Source organism: Panicum hallii, chromosome 5, assembly GCF_002211085.1.
Source record: "Panicum hallii strain FIL2 chromosome 5, PHallii_v3.1, whole genome shotgun sequence".
In the NCBI taxonomy this organism is placed as follows: Eukaryota; Viridiplantae; Streptophyta; class Magnoliopsida; order Poales; family Poaceae; genus Panicum; species Panicum hallii.
Window position 1 is genome coordinate 57,270,408 of NC_038046.1, and position 18,182 is coordinate 57,288,589.

At 43.5% G+C, this 18,182-nt stretch overlaps 3 protein-coding genes across 5 annotated transcripts; 2 read left to right on the top strand and 1 right to left on the bottom strand.

The window, feature by feature from the left end:
- The first annotated feature begins 563 nt into the window (after window positions 1–563).
- LOC112893990 (heavy metal-associated isoprenylated plant protein 20-like) lies at window positions 564–2,650 on the top strand. The gene is made up of 3 exons (XM_025961542.1): window positions 564–785; window positions 876–1,890; window positions 2,279–2,650. The coding sequence occupies exons 1-2, from the start codon at window positions 699–701 to the stop codon at window positions 1,242–1,244; spliced, it is 456 nt and encodes a 151-aa protein (XP_025817327.1). The 5' UTR covers window positions 564–698; the 3' UTR covers window positions 1,245–1,890; window positions 2,279–2,650.
- A 1,570-nt stretch (window positions 2,651–4,220) lies between these two features.
- On the top strand, window positions 4,221–12,840 carry LOC112893987 (putative pentatricopeptide repeat-containing protein At5g06400, mitochondrial). 2 transcript variants are annotated; one of them, XM_025961538.1, is made up of 4 exons: window positions 4,221–5,927; window positions 6,001–6,120; window positions 7,324–10,951; window positions 11,035–12,840. In XM_025961538.1, the coding sequence occupies exon 3, from the start codon at window positions 7,520–7,522 to the stop codon at window positions 10,772–10,774; it is 3,255 nt and encodes a 1,084-aa protein (XP_025817323.1). In that variant the 5' UTR covers window positions 4,221–5,927; window positions 6,001–6,120; window positions 7,324–7,519; the 3' UTR covers window positions 10,775–10,951; window positions 11,035–12,840. The 2 variants fall into 2 exon arrangements, with proteins under 2 accessions (XP_025817323.1, XP_025817324.1); XM_025961539.1 differs by lacking the exons at window positions 4,221–5,927; window positions 6,001–6,120 and adding an exon at window positions 7,054–7,091.
- LOC112893989 (translation machinery-associated protein 22) lies at window positions 6,181–16,844 on the bottom strand. 2 transcript variants are annotated; one of them, XR_003228926.1, is made up of 9 exons: window positions 16,490–16,844; window positions 16,312–16,398; window positions 16,089–16,153; window positions 15,007–15,088; window positions 14,808–14,875; window positions 14,641–14,724; window positions 13,319–13,445; window positions 12,468–12,471; window positions 6,181–6,190 (listed from the first exon to the last, which is right to left on the bottom strand). XR_003228926.1 is itself a non-coding variant. In XM_025961541.1 (7 exons), the coding sequence occupies exons 1-7, from the start codon at window positions 16,653–16,655 to the stop codon at window positions 13,389–13,391; spliced, it is 609 nt and encodes a 202-aa protein (XP_025817326.1). In that variant the 5' UTR covers window positions 16,656–16,844; the 3' UTR covers window positions 13,125–13,388. The 2 variants fall into 2 exon arrangements, 1 of the variants encoding a protein (XP_025817326.1); XM_025961541.1 differs by lacking the exons at window positions 6,181–6,190; window positions 12,468–12,471 and having other exon boundaries at window positions 13,125–13,445.
- Between the last annotated feature and the right edge of the window lie 1,338 nt (window positions 16,845–18,182).

Sequence of the window (18,182 nt, forward strand, 5' to 3'; positions counted from 1 at the left end):
CCAAATTTATAGAAAAAATCTAGCAAGAACTATACTACCCAACATGTGTGCTATCAATATATATTTCATGGTGAATTCAATTATATAAATTTGGTATTTTAAATGTCATTTTTTTAAAAAGAAGATTAGTTAAAGTTGATCAAATTTGATTTAGGACAAACCTAATACGATATGTAAATAAAAATAGAGGGGTACTAGATGATAGAGGCATGGAGCTACTTAGTTTTGCAGGCAGAGGAGGATTAGGGTTGGAATCAGGATAAGCAACCAGGTATATGTTTCGGAGTGATCCAATGGCGAAAAGCAATTCCAGGAGGTATAGTAGTTTATCACCACTGATTGCAAAGCAGGAACGCCACACATGCTGCGGTCACTGTCAAGAAAAGAACGTTGATTGGCCCATGGTTTCAGTCTCCTATCATCATATGGTTGGTTCCTGAGAACATCCATCCACAGCAGCCTAGCTAAAGATCAGGAGAATCTTTCGTAAAGTCGCATCCTGTTGACGATCGTGCTAAAGTTGCAGCAACAATTATCTCCATTTCCATCCATCCCTTCTGTGACTCTCTATATATAGCACGCCGTACCATCCTCCCCTCCGCCTCCCGCTCCAATCCTGAGCTTCAGAAACGACGGCGAGAAGCCTTGTGAGTTGTCCATCGCCACGACGACGAACACCGTACTTGGCCGCGCACACCATGGGCATCCTGAACCACCTCTCCCATCTCTGCAGCTTCACGGACACGAAGGAGGCACTCAAGCTCCGGAAGAAGCGCCCGCTCAACGTGAGATCATGATCATCTTTGTTAATTTGTGTCTCGATCTCCATCGATCGATTGTCTTGAACTTGTTCCAACAATGAAACCTGTGTGCAGACGGTGAACATCAAGGTGAAGATGGACTGCCAGGGGTGCGAGCGGCGGGTGAAGAGCGCCGTAAAGTCGATGCGCGGCGTGACGAGCGTGGCGGTGAACCCGAAGCAGAGCAAGTGCACGGTGACGGGGTACGTGGAGCCGGCCAACGTGCTGGCGCGGGTGAGGGGCACCGGCAAGAACGCCCAGATGTGGCCGTACACACCCGTACAGCTCACCACCTACCCCTACGTCGGCGGCGTCTATGACAAGAAGGCCCCCGCCGGCTTCGTCATCAACGCGCCGCAGGCCATGGCCGACCCCGCCGCTCCCGAGATCAGGATGATGACCATGTTCAGCGACGAGAACGCCAACGCGTGCGCCGTCATGTGATGTGACCGATCAGCCGCCGGCCGGAGACGCCGCCACCGCGCCTATGTGCGTGTGCTCAAGTGCTCGGCGAATTACGCGTCTTGCTGCGGGAGCAAAGCACATGAACGGGGAGGGTGGCGTCGGCGACGGCGGCTGCCGGCGGGGGAGGCCGTGGACTGCCGGGATTCGAGATGTTCGAATCAGGGGGCCTCATGTAAATATTCCACCCAGAAATTTACAGAGAACCCCCTAAATCGGATCGCGATCCAAATCAGGGGGTGTTTTAAAAATATTTTACCGAAATTTTACAAATAAACCCCTCAATCCAAATAAAGGGTCTTTATAAAAATATTCTGGGGCGGGGCGGCGCCCTCTGCTAGCCCCGCGCCGCCGTGGGATTCAGATCCACTGACTTCGTTGTTTTTGACGTTACCTGCGGTCACTGACATCTCCACCGTGCTTCTTCTATCCTATGAACCATACGGTGCTTTACTATTTTTACCGCTTCAGTACAAATTGGGCCGCGGCCCACTAAAGCAATGACCGCTTATATGGCGGAAAAAAGTGCCGGGAAGGGAATTTTTACTGTCTTTTTGCCAGCAGCTACGAACAGAATGGATCCAGCACAGATGGGAGAAGGCGACGGAGAACTCCATGGCGGCTTTAGGTAAAAAAGTTTGGAGCTTTTTCTTGTTGGATGCATGTACTTGTTCCTTTATTTGCTGTTCACGCACGGGACCTCGATCCCCAAACATCATGCAACTTTTCTTTGTCTTTATTTGCTTACGAACTGCACTGTCTTGGGAAAGATCCATGTGGCTTCATCTTATTTTATCACTCTTAAACTGGATTAAAGTAAGTATTACCTGGGAGGCCAGGAGAACAAATGCTACACCGGTCAACTACTTGATTTAGAATAAGTAATCCATACGGACTGCACTGTATTAGGAAAAATCCATATGCTTCATTTCTTTTAATCTCTCTGAAAATGACAAGTTTTCTAGTACATATTCGTGTATGTTTTTTTATATACACCAGTTAGCTTTTTTTTTCAGAAATACAATGATACCTTAGCTTGGTATGAAGTTACAAAGTGTTGATGAGGCTTGGAAATTTTGGGAAGCATATGGAAGTTGCACTGGTTTTGAGGTTAGAAAGTGGCATACAAATAAAAGAAAGTCTGATGGAAAGGCTAGATCATGCAGATATGTTTGTGCAAAAGAGGGTCATTGAAGAGAAGACAAAAGAGATCATCTGACAAAGTGTCCGCGAGCTGAAACTAGATGTGATTGTGAGGTATGTATGGGTCTTATTCTAATTAAGAAGTGGGAAACTATAGAGTCATAGATCTGATCCTAGAACACAATCATACTCTTCACACTCCAGAAACATTCCACTTAATGATTTCACAAAGAAATATTTCACCATTGCAAGCTTCCATATGAAAGTTGCACTGGTTTTGAGGTTAGAAAGCGGCATACAAATAAAAGAAATGGAAAGGCTAGATCATGCAGATATGTTTGTGCAAAAGAGGGTCATTGAAGAGAAGACAAAAGAGATCATCTGACAAAGTGTCCGCGAGCTGAAACTAGATGTGATTGTGACGTGTGTATGGGTCTTGTTCTAATTAAGAAGTGGAAAACTATAGTCATCGATCTGATCCTAGAACACAATCATACTCTTCACACTCCAGAAACATTCCACTTAATGATTTCACAAAGAAATATTTCACCATTGCAAGCTTTTGAAATTGAAGCAGCAAATGACGCTGGAATCAGGCCAAAAGATGCACATGATCCGGCGAGTATGCAAGTTGGTGGGTCATTTACTCTAACCTATACTTGTCGTGATCAAAAAAATTATTTACGAAGCAAGTGCCAATCACTACCGGATTCAGGGGCTTTGCCGAGTGTCCCAGACACTCGGCAAAGCCCGATTACACTCGGCAAAGGCTTTGCCGAGTGTAACACTCGGCAAAGGGCACTTGGCAGCAATTTCGTCGGCAAAGACGTCTTTGCCGAGTGCTTTTTGTTAGCCACTCGGCAAAATATAAATCGGAAAAAATCCAAAAAATGAAACAGGAAAAAAATTATTGGGGGAGGCATGCACAGCCAGCTAGGGACCCATCTAATGGGTTGCATATTTTTTTAGCAATTTTCCATAAGTTGTCGATGATAGGTTTCAAACTCACGACCTCCTGCACACAAACAACTCCCTCTACCACTACACCATTGGACCAAGTGTGTCAACATTACGTTTTTATTCTCCACATATTATAATTAACCGAGTGTAAATTATTTATTTAAGATAGTAAATAAATTTAAATGAAAAGTTATTAACTATAAAGTGGCATAACTTTTCGAGATCTACAACTTTTATTTTGGTAGTTTCTTCATCCGAGATCGTTTACAAAATTTGAATTTCAAATTTGAAAATTTCAAACGTATTTTAATATGACACAATGATTTCAAATCAAAAAATTATCAACTATAAACTTTCATAACTTTTTAAGATCTACAACTTTAATTTTGATGGTTTTTCCATTTGAGGTCATTTGCAAAATTCGAATTTTAAATTTTCTATATTCAGATGTAGTTTTTGTTGACAAGATGACTTCAAATTAAAATGTTGCCAACTGTAAAATCTCATAACATCTCAAGATCTACAAAGTTTATTTTGGTTATTTTATCATTTCTTCATCTGACATGATAATTCTAATATTGTTCACAAATCTTATATATCTCTGTTTCATAAACTACGAGAGAGAGATATATGTTTTGTGAACAAATTTACCTTTATTTTGTCAAATTAAGAAATGTCCAAAACAAGAATTGTGCATCTTGATGAGTTATACAATTTTATAGTTGAAAATATTTTTATTTAAATTAATTTACTACTTTAAAATATGATTTGAAAATTATCTTTACCTAGTGTTCTAAAAAAAACACTCGGCAAAGGGACTCTTTGCCGAGTGTCGAAAAAAGGCACTCGGCAAAGAGCTTCTTTGCCGAGTGTCTAAAAAAGGCACTCGGCAAAGACGTCTTTGCCGAATGCCCGAAAAAAACACTCGGCAAAACACTTGACACTCGGCAAAGATCTTTTTTCCGGTAGTGAATGTGAGATGGCATATGGTGAGGCAGAAATTATGCTGCGATATTTCGAGAGCAAAACAGTTGAGAACCCTTCATTCCAGCATACTTTGCAAAAGAATTGTGATGGACAAATAGCTAACATATTTTGGGCTGACGCTAAAATGATAGTTGACTATGCACATTTTGGAGATGTCATCACTTTCGACACTACTTTTGAAACAAACAAGGAGTCTAGACCTTTTGGTATTTTTTAGGATTCAATCATTTTAGAGAAACTGTTGTTTTTGGTGCCACTCTTATATATGATGAAACATTTGAATTTTTCCGGTGGTTTTTTGATACCTTTCTCAAAGCACATAGCGGAAAGCAACCCAAAACAATCTTCATGGATCAAGATAGTGCAATGGATAAAACAGTTGGAGAAGTTTTCACGGAAGCATGGCATGGACTTTGCACATTTCACATATCATAGAATGCTCTCAAACATCTACATGATAAGAAGATTTTACGGTGTTTTAGTGCTTGCATGTTTGAGTATGTGGACAAGACAACTTTTGAAGAAGCATTTCACACAGTAAGAGGGAAAGTGGAGAAGCAGACTTGGTTAGATAGTATTTATAAGTTGAAAGAAAAATGGGCTGCATGTTACATGAAGGATGTTTTTACATTGGGAACGAGGAGTACTCAACTAAGTGAGAGTCTTAACAGCGATTTGAAAGACTATTTAAAATCAAATCTTGACATCATCCGATTTCTGAAGCAATTTGAAAGAGTGGTGCAAGGAAAAAGGAACAAGGAGTTGGATTCAACATTTGATTCAAGCAAAAAAAGGAGTTGGATTCAACATTTGATTCAAGCAAAAAATTTCCAAGAATCAAAATGAGGACGTCTATATTGTTGGAAGCAAGCAAATTGTACACACCCATTGTATTTGAAGTTTTTCAAGATGAATATGAAAGGTCTATGCAAGCATGCACCAAAGTATTGGTAGGAACTGATAAATATCTAGTTACAATTGGTAGTCTTGAAAAAAATTCAAGCTTTGAAGAGTTTGAAGTTATTGGTAACTCATTGGAGCAATCAGTTACATGCGCACGTGGTCAGTTCAGCAGGGTTGGAATATTATATGGTCATGCTTTGAAGGTTCTTGATTTGATGAATATCAAGATACTTCCAGCTCAATACATATTAAAGCGTTGGACCATAGAAGCTCGCCATGGTACAATACAAGATAATCAGGGAAGCAATATAGTTGAAAATCCAATGTTGAACGCAATGCTTCGGTCCAAACTACTCCCACAAATTTCATAGTTTAACGGATCAAGCAGCTAGCTCATTGGATTGTTGCTTATTAATAGATAACACTCTAGACATGCTTATTAAGCAAGTTGAAGAAAAAATACATGCTCTTAGGATTACCTCAGGAGACCAAGTCCAGGAAATGCATCTGGTGCTAATGTTGAGGTGTCAAATGACTTTCTCAGTCAGCGTCTAAAGAAAAAAAATAGTTCAGACAAGAACATCAAAGAGGAAAAAAACATGGCTTGACAAAAAGCGCATGCCAAGAAAAAAAGATGACCGCAAAACTACAATGCAAGGGAAAAAGGCAATGGTATGTATTCAAATAATGCCCTCATTTAGTTTGTTGGGATTTATTCTAAATCATTTGCTTGCTCTCCTGCTAGCAAGAAGAACCTAGGAATGAGGGTCGTGAAGCACAAATGGTATTGGATAATTGTTCTACATTCAATAATACAAATGTTGGAGAATATGAAGTCATTTCAAGTTTCACTGAACTTTTGACGGTAATCTTCTTTATAAGTTCAAATACAAAATTAGTTTCTTTTTTTTAAAAAAGCTCTTACCATGCCTTAACTCCGCAGCTACCAATGACTAATGACCTATGCGCTGAAGAAATATTTTAACTTTTGAAAGGATCATTTAGAACGACGTGTTATGATAAGGAATTCAGTTATATTTTGTATGGAGAATATTTGTAAGATTTTATTTTATGGTTGAATTAGTTGGACCGTGTGGCTTATGTTCTGTTATATTAAACATCTCTGCTCTCTTTTTTTTTCCTTTTCTTGTATGAGCACGGCGTGCTTTGGGCCAACTAGTCTGTTCCGGCCTGCTAGATGTGTTGTGTACTTAAATTTCAAATAGTAGCACACCAGCAGGATTCTTAGATCAGTATGTAACGGTGGAGATTTAGTGAGCGCAGGTAACTTAAAAAACAGTGAAGTCAGTGGATCCGAATCCGCCGCCGTGCGCCCCGCGCGAGCCTCCGTTCGCCGTTCACACGCCTACGCTCCCCCGGCCCCCGCGCGCGCCGCTCACGGCCAAAGAAACGCGCCGCCGCGTCTTCGGTCCTCTCCGAAATGCCACCGCAGGGTGGTACTCGTCGCGCACTGCCCGCCCGTTCCTCTCAATTCCCAGCGCCCCAAATCGCCGCGCCCATCCGCCGTCGCCGGTGCCCGGTCGCCCTCCGCTCCTCGACGGCAGCCCACCCCCCGTCTGCCCTCTAGCCGTCTAGTGCATGCCTCTGGGCTCCCGCGCCCGGCCGCTCCCAAATCGTCGCGTCGCGTCGTCACCGGTCGCCCTCCGCTCCTCGTGCGCACGCGCGTGCACGGCCTGGCCGGCTGCACGACCGCACGGGCACGGCTTGGCTCTGCGTCTGCCTGTGCCATTCACCAGCACCGCCGCTGTCGAAGCCCCCCCCCCCCCCCCCCCCCCCCCCAACTTCTGTCAGAGGCAGCAGCGGCGGCAGTGGAAGGTACGCACGCAGTCTTGAATTCTTGATGTAGCACTAGCTAATTAGGATATTAGCAGTAGCAGATTAGATTAGCCACTTAGTAGTACTAGATTAGCAGTAGCAGTTTAGGCTATTAGCAATAATAGATTAGCATACAACATACTAGCAGTAGTCGGATTTGTTATCTCGTTAGACATTTGCGGTGATGGGAATGATGGTTGACTGGTTGTTGTATTTGTTGATTCTTTGACAGGGTCCAAGAGAAAAGCTTGTGAAGGTGCTGCTAGTGGTAGTCAAAGTGCAACATCCAAGAGAAAAGTTGTGCTACGCGCCTGCGCCTGCGCCTGCTACCTTCCACCTCTCGGCCATGCGAGGCTTGCTTCTCGCCTTCGCCCCAGTCTAATCCACTGAAGAATCTGTTCGGTGCCACTGCCACCTGCACACCGAGCATGGCGAGAAGCGCCGCCGCCCAGCTGCTCGCCTGCTCTGCTCGTCCCTTCCTCCCTGGCCACCATCACCACCACGCGCGCCGCCCTCTCCTCCTCCTTAATTCCCGCTCCAAGACCTCCTCCTCCTCCAACTTTCCCCGCCCATCGTCTCCCCGAGATCCCGGCTCCTCGCTCTTCCATGAAATCTCGGACCTGGTCGCCTCTGCCAGGAATGGCTCCGCATTACGGCCTGAAATGAATGACGAGGCGTGTCATCATGATCGCGGAGCTGCTGCTGGGCAGCGCGCGGAAGGTGCTCGAGGAATTGCCCCAGAGAGTGCGACTGCGGCTTCCAGCTCTGTCTTTTGCAGCATATCCAACATGGGCCATCTTGGTGGCCTTCCTGATGACGGGAGTCAGCCTTCTGATACTGCCGGTAGTGCAGTAAATCCTGATGCTGACAATGTCAGCGAGGCTGTGCACAGGATCATGGGAGTTCTCCGGTCCCAGGCACCCGTATCGTCCATGGAGGAGAGGCTTGAGAGCCTTGGAGTTACATATACACCGCAGCTTGTTAACATGGTGCTGAAAAGGTGCTTCAAGGTGAGGCAACTGGGGTTCTGGTTCTTCCACTGGGTGAAACGACTCCCGAGGTTCCGCCACACAACAGAGACATACAACACGATGCTGTACATCACGGGTGAGGCGTGGACCTTTGCTATCATGGAGGAGCTGGTAGGCGAGATGGATAGACAGATGTGCCCCAAGGACGTTAAGACATGGACAATCATATTATCCAGTTACGGGAAGGCGGGGCTTGTTGGCAAGATGCTGTCAACCTTTGAGGCGATGAGGAAATCAGGATCCATCGGGATAGATAGTAAAGTCTATATGACGGTTCTTCATGCTTTGTGCAATGCTAAGAAGCCTGAGCTTGCTCTTGAGTTCTACAAGGATATGCCCAGGAACATGGAGGTGGGAACTGGCATTCTTCGACTTCTAATGTGTTGTCTTGCAACGTCAGATAATGCTGCTGAAGCTGTCTGTTCTATCAGAGATGATATGATTAAGGGCATGAAGCATCCAGAGGAGTACTGCTACATGGAAGCTCTACGAAGCTTTTGCATCGCAGGAAAGGTAGAGGAGGCATGGAAAGTCTTTCAGCAGATGAAGAGAAAGTCAATGGCTAGTCCATTTGCATTTCAGAACCTCCTGAGAGGGCTCTGCAAAGCAGGAAAAATGGCTGAAGCTCTGCAGATCATAGAATACATGAAAGGTACATTAGGTATAAACAGTGCAGAATTTGCTTTCCTCATCGATGGCTACCTGAGGAAAGGAGAGCATACCAAGGCACTTGACTTGCTGCGTGTAATGAGAGAACATGGATGTGTTCCATTGGTATCATCTTATACTCAGCTCATGCAACACCTATTTGCAATTGATCAGTACGAAGAAGCATGTGGACTGTTTGAAGAGATGCTGAAAAATGGTGTTGAACCAGATATTATTACATTAACGGCCTTGATTGGTGGGCACGTTCGTAGCGGACATATTTCCGAAGCATGGGATGCCTTCAGGAATATCAATAAGAGTGGTCAGAAACCCACATTGAAAGCCTACACAGTGTTCATCCAAGAGCTCTGTAAGGCCTCCAGACCCCTTGAAGCTGCAGAACTTCTGAAGGAAATGCTGGAATCTGATTTCAGACCTTCTGAGGGAACTTTCTGCCGGGTAATTTCTGCTTTACGTGACAAATTTTATTTGGAAGAGGTAAGTAATGTTGAGAGGATGTGGGCATCTTTTAATCTGCGAAGCCCTAGAGGTGGTCTGCAATTCAAACCATTGGATGGCATTGACACTGTTGATAAGTTTCGGAGGCTACACAAGTCTAATCCAGAAGAGAAAGAACTGGGACTGGAGTTCATTGGCTATTCTTCGGATCAAAATGGCAAGCTCTCCGGTTTCAAGCTTTCTGATGACACACATAAAAGAGAACAAGAACACGACTACAGTGATGGAGATGTTGAAAAAATATGCCAGATTCTGTCATCTTCTGATGATTGGGGCCCAATGCAACAGGCACTAGAGATGAGATCAGTCCATTTCAGTCCTAACCTTGTTGATGCCATTTTGAAGCGTTGCAAAAGGAACAGTCGTGCTGCTTTGCAATTTTTCTCATGGGTTGGGAAACGATCTTACTACATGCCAACAACAAAAACATACACTACAGCTATGAAACTTGCTGGCTCTGCAAAAGATTTCAAGTGCATGCGGTATCTTTACAGAGAAATGTTAAGGACTGGATGCTCCCCAACTGTGGACACATGGAATGTCATGGTCTGTCAGTATGGCAATGCTGGTCTGTCTGAAAAGGCCTTGGAGACATTCCGTGAAATGAAGCAGCATGGGTTTCTGCCCAACAAGACTACTTACCAACACCTGATAATGTACCTTACCCGCAGTGAAGGGCGGAAAGTTGATGAGGCAGCCATAATCTTCAAAGAAATGTGCCATGCAGGCCATATACCTGATAATGATACAGTTTTCAAGTATATTTCGGCTCTATGTGAGTGCAGGAAAATAGCTGAAGCAAGAAGCTCAGTAGTATTCTTATGTGAACGAGGCTTTTCTGTGAAGTTTGGCTACTCTATATTTCTTAGATCATTGTGCAGGGCTGATAGAGTGGAGGAAGCTCTCAGTTTGTTCAATTGTATCGAGAAACATGGTTGCTCCAGGGATCAGTATATGTACGCGAGTCTCATCCATGCATTGCTAAGGAGGGATCAATTTGAAGATGCTGTTGCCAAGCTTACAGAAATGAAGAAAGCAGGGATACCTCAAAACACCTATATGTATACCTCGTTCATCGTTTATTACTTTCAGAAGGGAGATGTTGCCAAGGCTTTGGATGTGCTTAAGGAGATGGAAGAAAATGGATGTGAGCCCACAGTTGTTACACACTCTGCTCTTATCCGTGGCTACATGGCAATGGATATGGTTTCAGAGGCTTGGGATGTTTTCCAACAAATGAAGCTGAAAGGACCTGCACCAGATTTTGAAACCTACTCTATGTTCATATCACGCCTCTGCAAGGCAGGCAGATCAGAGGGAGGGTTGCAGCTGATTCATGACATGTTGGAATGTGGTTTCATTCCCAGCACAGTAAACTTCATGACTGTTGTGCATGGTCTAAATATGGAGGGCAAGCATGGGCTAGCTGAGTCTGTGCTCCGGTCAAAATGGCACTTGAGGAGGCAAAGAACCATCTCATATTAGTTTATGTTTCGCTCATGCTCTCAAATATATGTTGGGAGTTCCAACTTGGAGAGAGCAACGTTCAGTGTTCATTGTGTTTTAAAAGGTTATTTGTTATATGGCTTGAGGTCTCACGAGCTATAAGACAGAATGGGACTAAAAGGCAAAATCACCATGCACCTCCATTAATGCCTCAAGGTAATGTATGCTAATCTGTCTGTTTAAACATTGAATACATTTCACAGTGCTGGCAGCTTTCATGTATTTTTATTCCTGTCCAGGACATCCAAGCTTTCCCACATCACCCATCCCTTCACCAGCATCATTGAGGTGTCCCACGAATGGAAATTAAAGTATGTCGAAGGCCTTGTTTCTTTGCCTCACTTTTTAATGCTTTTTTCCTCATGTCAATACAAATTTCCAAACTGCTGGATTTTAGGGCATCATAGTTCTCCTATAGTCCTACCCTGCCTCCAACCTCTCCCCTACCTGAGACAAAAACACCATCAGCTCATCCTATTTGGGCATCACCACCACCACCACCACCACCTAATTCTGGTATAGTTTTGCATATATGTTCTCGTGCGTTTATCATTTGAAATTGGACCTAATATTGCCTGTATGGTGTATGCTATTTGTTATTGCTTGCATGTTGAGCTTGTGAAATGCAGATTGCAATTCATTATCTTGCCCAGAGCCTCGTAACAGATCCACTTGCCGGAGCCCCATGTGCCTGTGTTCAGTTCTACCAATCAGAGTTGTCTAAGTGTTGAGCTTTATTCATTCTTTCCATTGGTCTCTGATTTTGCTGAAGAGGTATCTTCTGGGGGTAAACATGAAGGCAGGTCCGTGTAATTTGTGCAAATGTTGGTGGTGATCAACCTGATAAAACAATGGTTCTTGTTGATCCAGTACCAATGCAAGTGAAGTTCAGCAATGCTACAGCATTTTTCAGCTTTTGAAAGCTCGTGGAGCAAAAAAAAAAAAAATCTTTGGGGACTATGAGATTCTCTATGTATATCCAGGTTTGTGGTCTTGCTAGTGCTTATTTACTGTCAAATCTATTATTGTCATTAGATCACATCAACATACAGTGGACAGTGCAGTGTCACATAAATCATGCGCTATCAATATTTTTTTATTGTTGATGGTTGATAGATTTAAACGCCCACCTTAATTTGCTGATATCACCAAGTGTATAAAAAATGAAACTTGATGCAGTAGTTTTCTACTCCTTACCATGATTTCCCACTGATCAGTTTCACCAGGTGTACAACTTGATACGGTACTGATTTTAAGGGCAGTGAGTTAGCGAGTAATGCCACTGCCAATCTTACCGTGTGATTTGCAGAGTTGTAAACTTGCTGATGCTAATCAATATTTGAACAGAATGGGAGTCGCCATCAGGGATACTCTCTGAAACTAATCATAATTCGTTATCATGTTATTTTATCGTACTATCTTTTTCTTGGAGTTACTTCATGTATGTTATCCATGCGGCTCAAACTTAACAAGGGCGGCCCTTTTTCCCCTCCTTTTCTGATAGGTGCATGTACCGTATTGAAAATGCTCATCTAGAACTGAGGACCAAGTTCTTGGTTTGGTACTCAATCTTTGTTGTAGGGTCAACGACGTGCTATGTAGTGAAAACGAGGAACTGAGGAAGGCTCTCCGTCGCACACAGTGAAGACCCAAGACTGGATCATCAAGCTGCCAGGCTTGATTGCACTTCCGTAGTCGGTGCTATTTATCCTACCAGTATCCTAGCTAGCAACCTCGTTCGTTGACTAATATGTTTAGCGGAAATTCCCGAATGCACACGCCTACATCTGAAGCATAAGGCCAGAATTGATCGAGAGATTCATCGTGCAATGTTTCATGGTCTGTTGTAGCACCCATAACTTGTACCTTGGGTGCTTTGTCGAAGATGAAACCTGTTCCTGATATTGTGATGGATGGATGGACGTATTTAGCTTGTATTCTTCTGATGCAATGCGAGGCTAGGCTCGGCACATCTCCCTGTATTCCTAGCTGTACAATGTATACTCAAAACACATTCGAATGTCTTATAATTCGAAATTCGAATTCAATGTAGTCTAAAAGAGATTATAAAATGACAAATTACAGGTGCAAATGCACTTCAGGACCTGAAATTTGTCATTACTGTCTCTTTTAAACCAGATCCAATTTGAACCTTACATTTTGCCCGTAGATAGAACATATCATCATCTACAGGCGAGTGGAGTTTAAACTTGTGTATTTGCACCATTTGCAATATCTGGTGCATTTGCACAAATCTACGCCAGTTAGCTCCTGATTAAGCAGCAAAACTGCTTTACCATTGTGCACGATAAGCGATGCAACAAGTACATTTTCAGACAACATAACGACAAAACATGCTTTCAGGAAATTGCAAAATATATATATTTGATTTAATACATGGAAGCAGATGTCGGTGGTAAACAAAATACCACTTGTGACTTAGCCTAGAAACTGAAACAACAGACGATGACTTCGCACAAGAGATGAACCATCTGACATCATGCCTGGTCATATCTTGTAAACCATGCTCTTGCCTTGTACCTGTATTATATTTGTAAATCCACTGGTCTCATGCCTTGTAAACCATCTGACATCAAGCAGCAGGAACCTTCCTTCCATCTTCAATGAAGAAAATGGCAGACTCAGGTACCTGAAAAAGAACAAACGCAATGATAACTTAGTAATAAACATAACAGCCAATTCTTAATAATTACCAGCACATGGTGACTACTGTAACCATATTATGCACACAAACTCCTCAGAAATCATACATTATATTTTTCAGCGGTTTTACATCGCACATTGTCATATCTAGTCATAGTTGAGACATAGTTCACTAGATAACAGAACATAGCAGTCAGAATGACTTATTATACTCTAAGGGAAAAGGTATAACAACTCTATTTTGCTTTAACAAAATAAGTATATTTTCACTAACAGGAACCAAGCAAGATCTATGGAAGGAAAACATGTAGTTTTTGTGCAACACCAACATGAACTAAGAAAAAAAAAAACAGAGGTGTTCCTTCCTGTTTTAAGTATTCTGATAGAAAATGAAAAATGAACAGAAAACACATGGATCAACCTCATTACATCTAACACCTAAATCCTAACGGAACTTTGGTTCTCTAATCCTATCCCAATCAATGAGCAGCAAGTGCTACTCTTCCACCTTATCATTCTGGAAGTATATTATTTAACCAAATTCGTTTCATTACTCAATGCAAATATAATCATTAAATTATCTTTTTCAGAAGTTTTACATGGCACATTGTCATATCTCGCCATACTTGAGACATAGTTCAGTAGAGAACAGAACACTGTCATGAGAATCACTTGTTACTCTAAGAAAAGATATAACAACACTACTTTGCTTAAACAAAATATGTCTACTTTCACTAAAGGAAATGAAGCAAGATCTATGGAAAGAAAACCTATAGCGTTTCTGCAACACCAACATGAACTAAAAAAAAGATATATGTTCTTGCCTTAAGCATTCTGAAAGAAAATGAAAAATGAACAGAAAACTCATGGATCAACCACATTCCAGAAACAAGATGACCCAATCGTATTTTGATTCTCTATTCCTATTCCAAACAACGAGCAGAAAGTGCTACTCTTCCACTTTTTCAGTCTTAAGTATATTATTTAACTACATTTGTATCATTTCTCAATGCAAAAATAATTGTTAGATAACATATTTAGGTGTTGTATTCCCACATACTGTCGTGACACCGAATGATGTGTATAAGAAAATTATAAGTTGGATACAGTATAAAAAATCATACATGAAAACAAATAAAGGATGTAAACATAATAAAATGCAAAGATGATGGATAACTTACATCAGGCCACGTATCTGTAATAAACTCCACAATATCATATGATATGTCCCCTTGAACATCAATCTGCTCCTTCTCAGTTGGGCCCTGAAGAATAGAGCAAAGCAGAGATGCATCAATCATGCTTAAAACCAAAAGCTAGAGTAACATGATGAGCCACGACAGAGTACCTTAACAACAGAAGCTCCAGTTGCAAACTTCTTCCCAAGCTTCTTCGAAGCATCACTCAGCTTTACACCTACAGGTGCAGGGAAGAACAAATAAAAAAACATTATACTGCAAAAGCAGCATCAATATAGCAACTAATTCTACCGTTGTGTCATGCCATTTCACTCATACAGATTTTATTTAAACTAGAAGATAACTCACCAAACAATTCAAGTCCTTTCACCACAGTGACACATTTGCGCTTGTTGCGGACAATCTTCTCAATCACAACCTCCTGCTTGTCCTGCACATCGAAAGAGAACGTTGTCAATGATGAAGTTCTATTCGCTGAAAATTCAAAACGCTGCTCACAGAGACTTCAATTGGTTTAAACTCAAATCAGGAAGACAGTGGTGCAAAAATCATTCACAGTAAATGAGTACATTGCAAGCCAAACTAACTAGCACAATAGCCAAATAGGTTACCAAATTACATATCACCACTTGTAACATCTGAATTTCATGCTAATGTAGAATTGTAAGTTGCGATGGCTAGTACAACAACAACTACTTAGCCTTTTGTCCCAAGTAAGTTGGGGTAGGCTAGAGATGAAACCCACGGAAAACAAGAATAAGAAACATAAAAAGGGCACAAGCCAAAGGAAGAGTTAGGGGTTAAACAAAAAGTAACAAATGTCACGGTTCAGCTACGTTAATTGCTAATCTCCAAGCGCTCCTATCCATAGCTAATTCCTTAGCGATATTCCACTCTTTAAGGTCTCTCTTAACCGTCTCGTCCCAAGTTAGTCTAGGTCTACCTCTACCTCTCTTTACATTATCGCCCCGCTTTAAAACTCCACTATGCACCGGCGCCTCGGGAGGCCTCCGTTGTACGTGTCCAAACCATCTCAACCGATGTTGAATCAACTTCTCCTCGATAGGTGCCTAGTAATTGAATGTAAATGCCAGGGGTTCAATTCTAACCAATTGATAAATGTGGGAACCTCGCGGGAGAACCAACCTTTTTCTATAAGACATTGGCTACAGATACCTCAATTGGCTTAAACCCAGCAACACAGTAGTACAATAGCACTGAACAAAATGAAGACACTGGCTAAAGCCACAGTATATTCAGCACCGAACAGAAGGATATCTGGACGGTCCAATGAGGTACACGCTCACAAAAATATCACTCAGAATTTCTGAACTCTAAACTAACGTTTAACGTTTAACAGAATTTCCAGAAATCATCATGACTCAATTGTGGTGTGGGGTGAATTCTAAGAACCGTGTGAGGGAACCAACCTTTTTCTTGACCTTACCACCAGGCAGGCGTTTCACCTCTTCCGGCTTAGATGCAGAAGCATCCCCTGAAACAGCAAAGCAGCACACGGAGATTAGAGATCAGTTTTTCAACCTCCGAGAGGCTCACAGATCGAAGGTTGGCGTCCATCATCTCCCTAGTCTCTAATCACTAAGACCATCTCCAGGAATTAACAACGCAGGACGGGCAGGAGACGACACGAACCTGCAGCGCTGCTGGTGGAGCCGTCCGAGATCCCCACGCCCTGGAGGCGCTCCCCGACCTTGTCCACATCCTTGTCGCCGCCGCCGCCTGCGCGCCCGACCAGATCAACCACGGATTAGATTAGGCCGCACCAGAGACAGCGGGGAGCGCGAAGGGGAAGGAAGGCCGCGGGACGGACCGGAGGAGGAAGAGGCGATGAGCTCGTCCGGGTAGACCCCCGGCGCGTGGGCGCGCAGCCAGGGCTTGCAACGCTCGAAGTCTGGGCCGAACTCGCAGTACTCCGCGGGGAGGCCGCAGACGCCGCAGTACAGCACGCGCACCGGAGCCGGCTTCTCCGCCGCCATCGCCGCCGCCGCTGGTTCCCCCGACTCGATCCGGTGCGGAGTGCGGAGGCGATTGGATTCGATTTGGTTGCGGGGATTCGGGGAATAAAGGGCTCGGCTCGCTGCGCCAACTTGTGTGCCGTGCCGCCTGCCCCTCTCTGCTCTGGGCGCTCCTGCTCGTGCTCGTCCGCCCGGTTCCCTTCGGCGGATTCGGATGCGATCATGGGAAAAGGGAAAATTGATGCCGAGGGGATGGTTTGATATTGGGCCCTGATGGGCCTAAAGAGATGGACGAATTGCTGTATGGGCCTGGCCTGGGTTCTTTTCTCGTCAGAAACAGTGTCATCCGTTTTGTGCCTTTTGGTTTCTTATGAAACTTTGTGCACTCAATTCATGGGCTTGCAGTTCAAAAAAAAAATCATGGGCTTCAGGCAGCAAGGTATCTTGCTGCTGACGTACTAAAATTTTAAATTCTTCCACAGAAATGGTCCTACTGTTTTTGTATCTACGTGTGGTGTCATGTCAGTACTCAATAGTCAATACAGACACGAGCAGAGCTAGCCAGGCCAGGGTCCAAGGGAAAGTCGGCGAACCGCTGGCGCCGTCGGCGGCAAGCCGGCAACGTAACGCTGCAGGCCCCGCTTGTTCTGTTCTTCTGTTCTTCTTTTACGGCGGCCGGTCGGGGGAGCGACGGCGGCGGGAGGCCGGATGAGAGTTCCTTCTGCTGCCATGGGCTAGCTAGCTACCAGCGCAGCACGTCTGCACGTGTTTCAGCACGCCACGCTGTACGAAACTGCTGACGTCACACTACAAGAATACAAACAGTCTCCGCCGGTTTTCTTTTACAAGTGACCAACGGCTTCTAATACATTTACATGATTATCTACCATCACGTACGACCATAGAAAATGAGTTTTCGTGAATCAGATAGGGTGCAACGAGGGATGCAAGTTATATTTGTATTTGGTTATTAGATCGATATAAAAATCTGATAAAATAAGGTAGGATGGCATTGTGCGTAGTTAATTTAGAAGAAAAAATGAACAAGGATGGCATGCCATCCTAGTTATTTAGTTAATTCAAAAAATACCATTAAGCACCCGCAAGCAACCTCTTAGCAGGGTGCTACAGATAAGCTACATCTTTGAGAATGAATTAGATGCAGGTGGATTGATGATATTTTTTAATTTGATTGGATAGCAGGGTATATGTAATAAGGGTCAAAACATATCCCCAGCGACATGACTTTCAAGCTGCTTGCTTCGTGAAATGATTATACATTAAAAATACTTTCGGGGAAGAATTGTATGTTTATACATGTCTTGTAATGTGCAGTCCCAGCACGAAAGCTACGCGTGTGTACACAGTCTGCCCCCCGGCTCCGGCATTGACCGTTCGTCGTGGCGAGAGGGTACGTACAGTAGCCTGCGAAGTGCGAATAGTTTTTTCTTGAGAGATACGAAGTGCGAGCGAATAGTAGGTCGTCCATGGGTACTAGACAATTCTACTGGTGTGCTGTCGCCATGTCCTGACTTCTGAATATCTGAC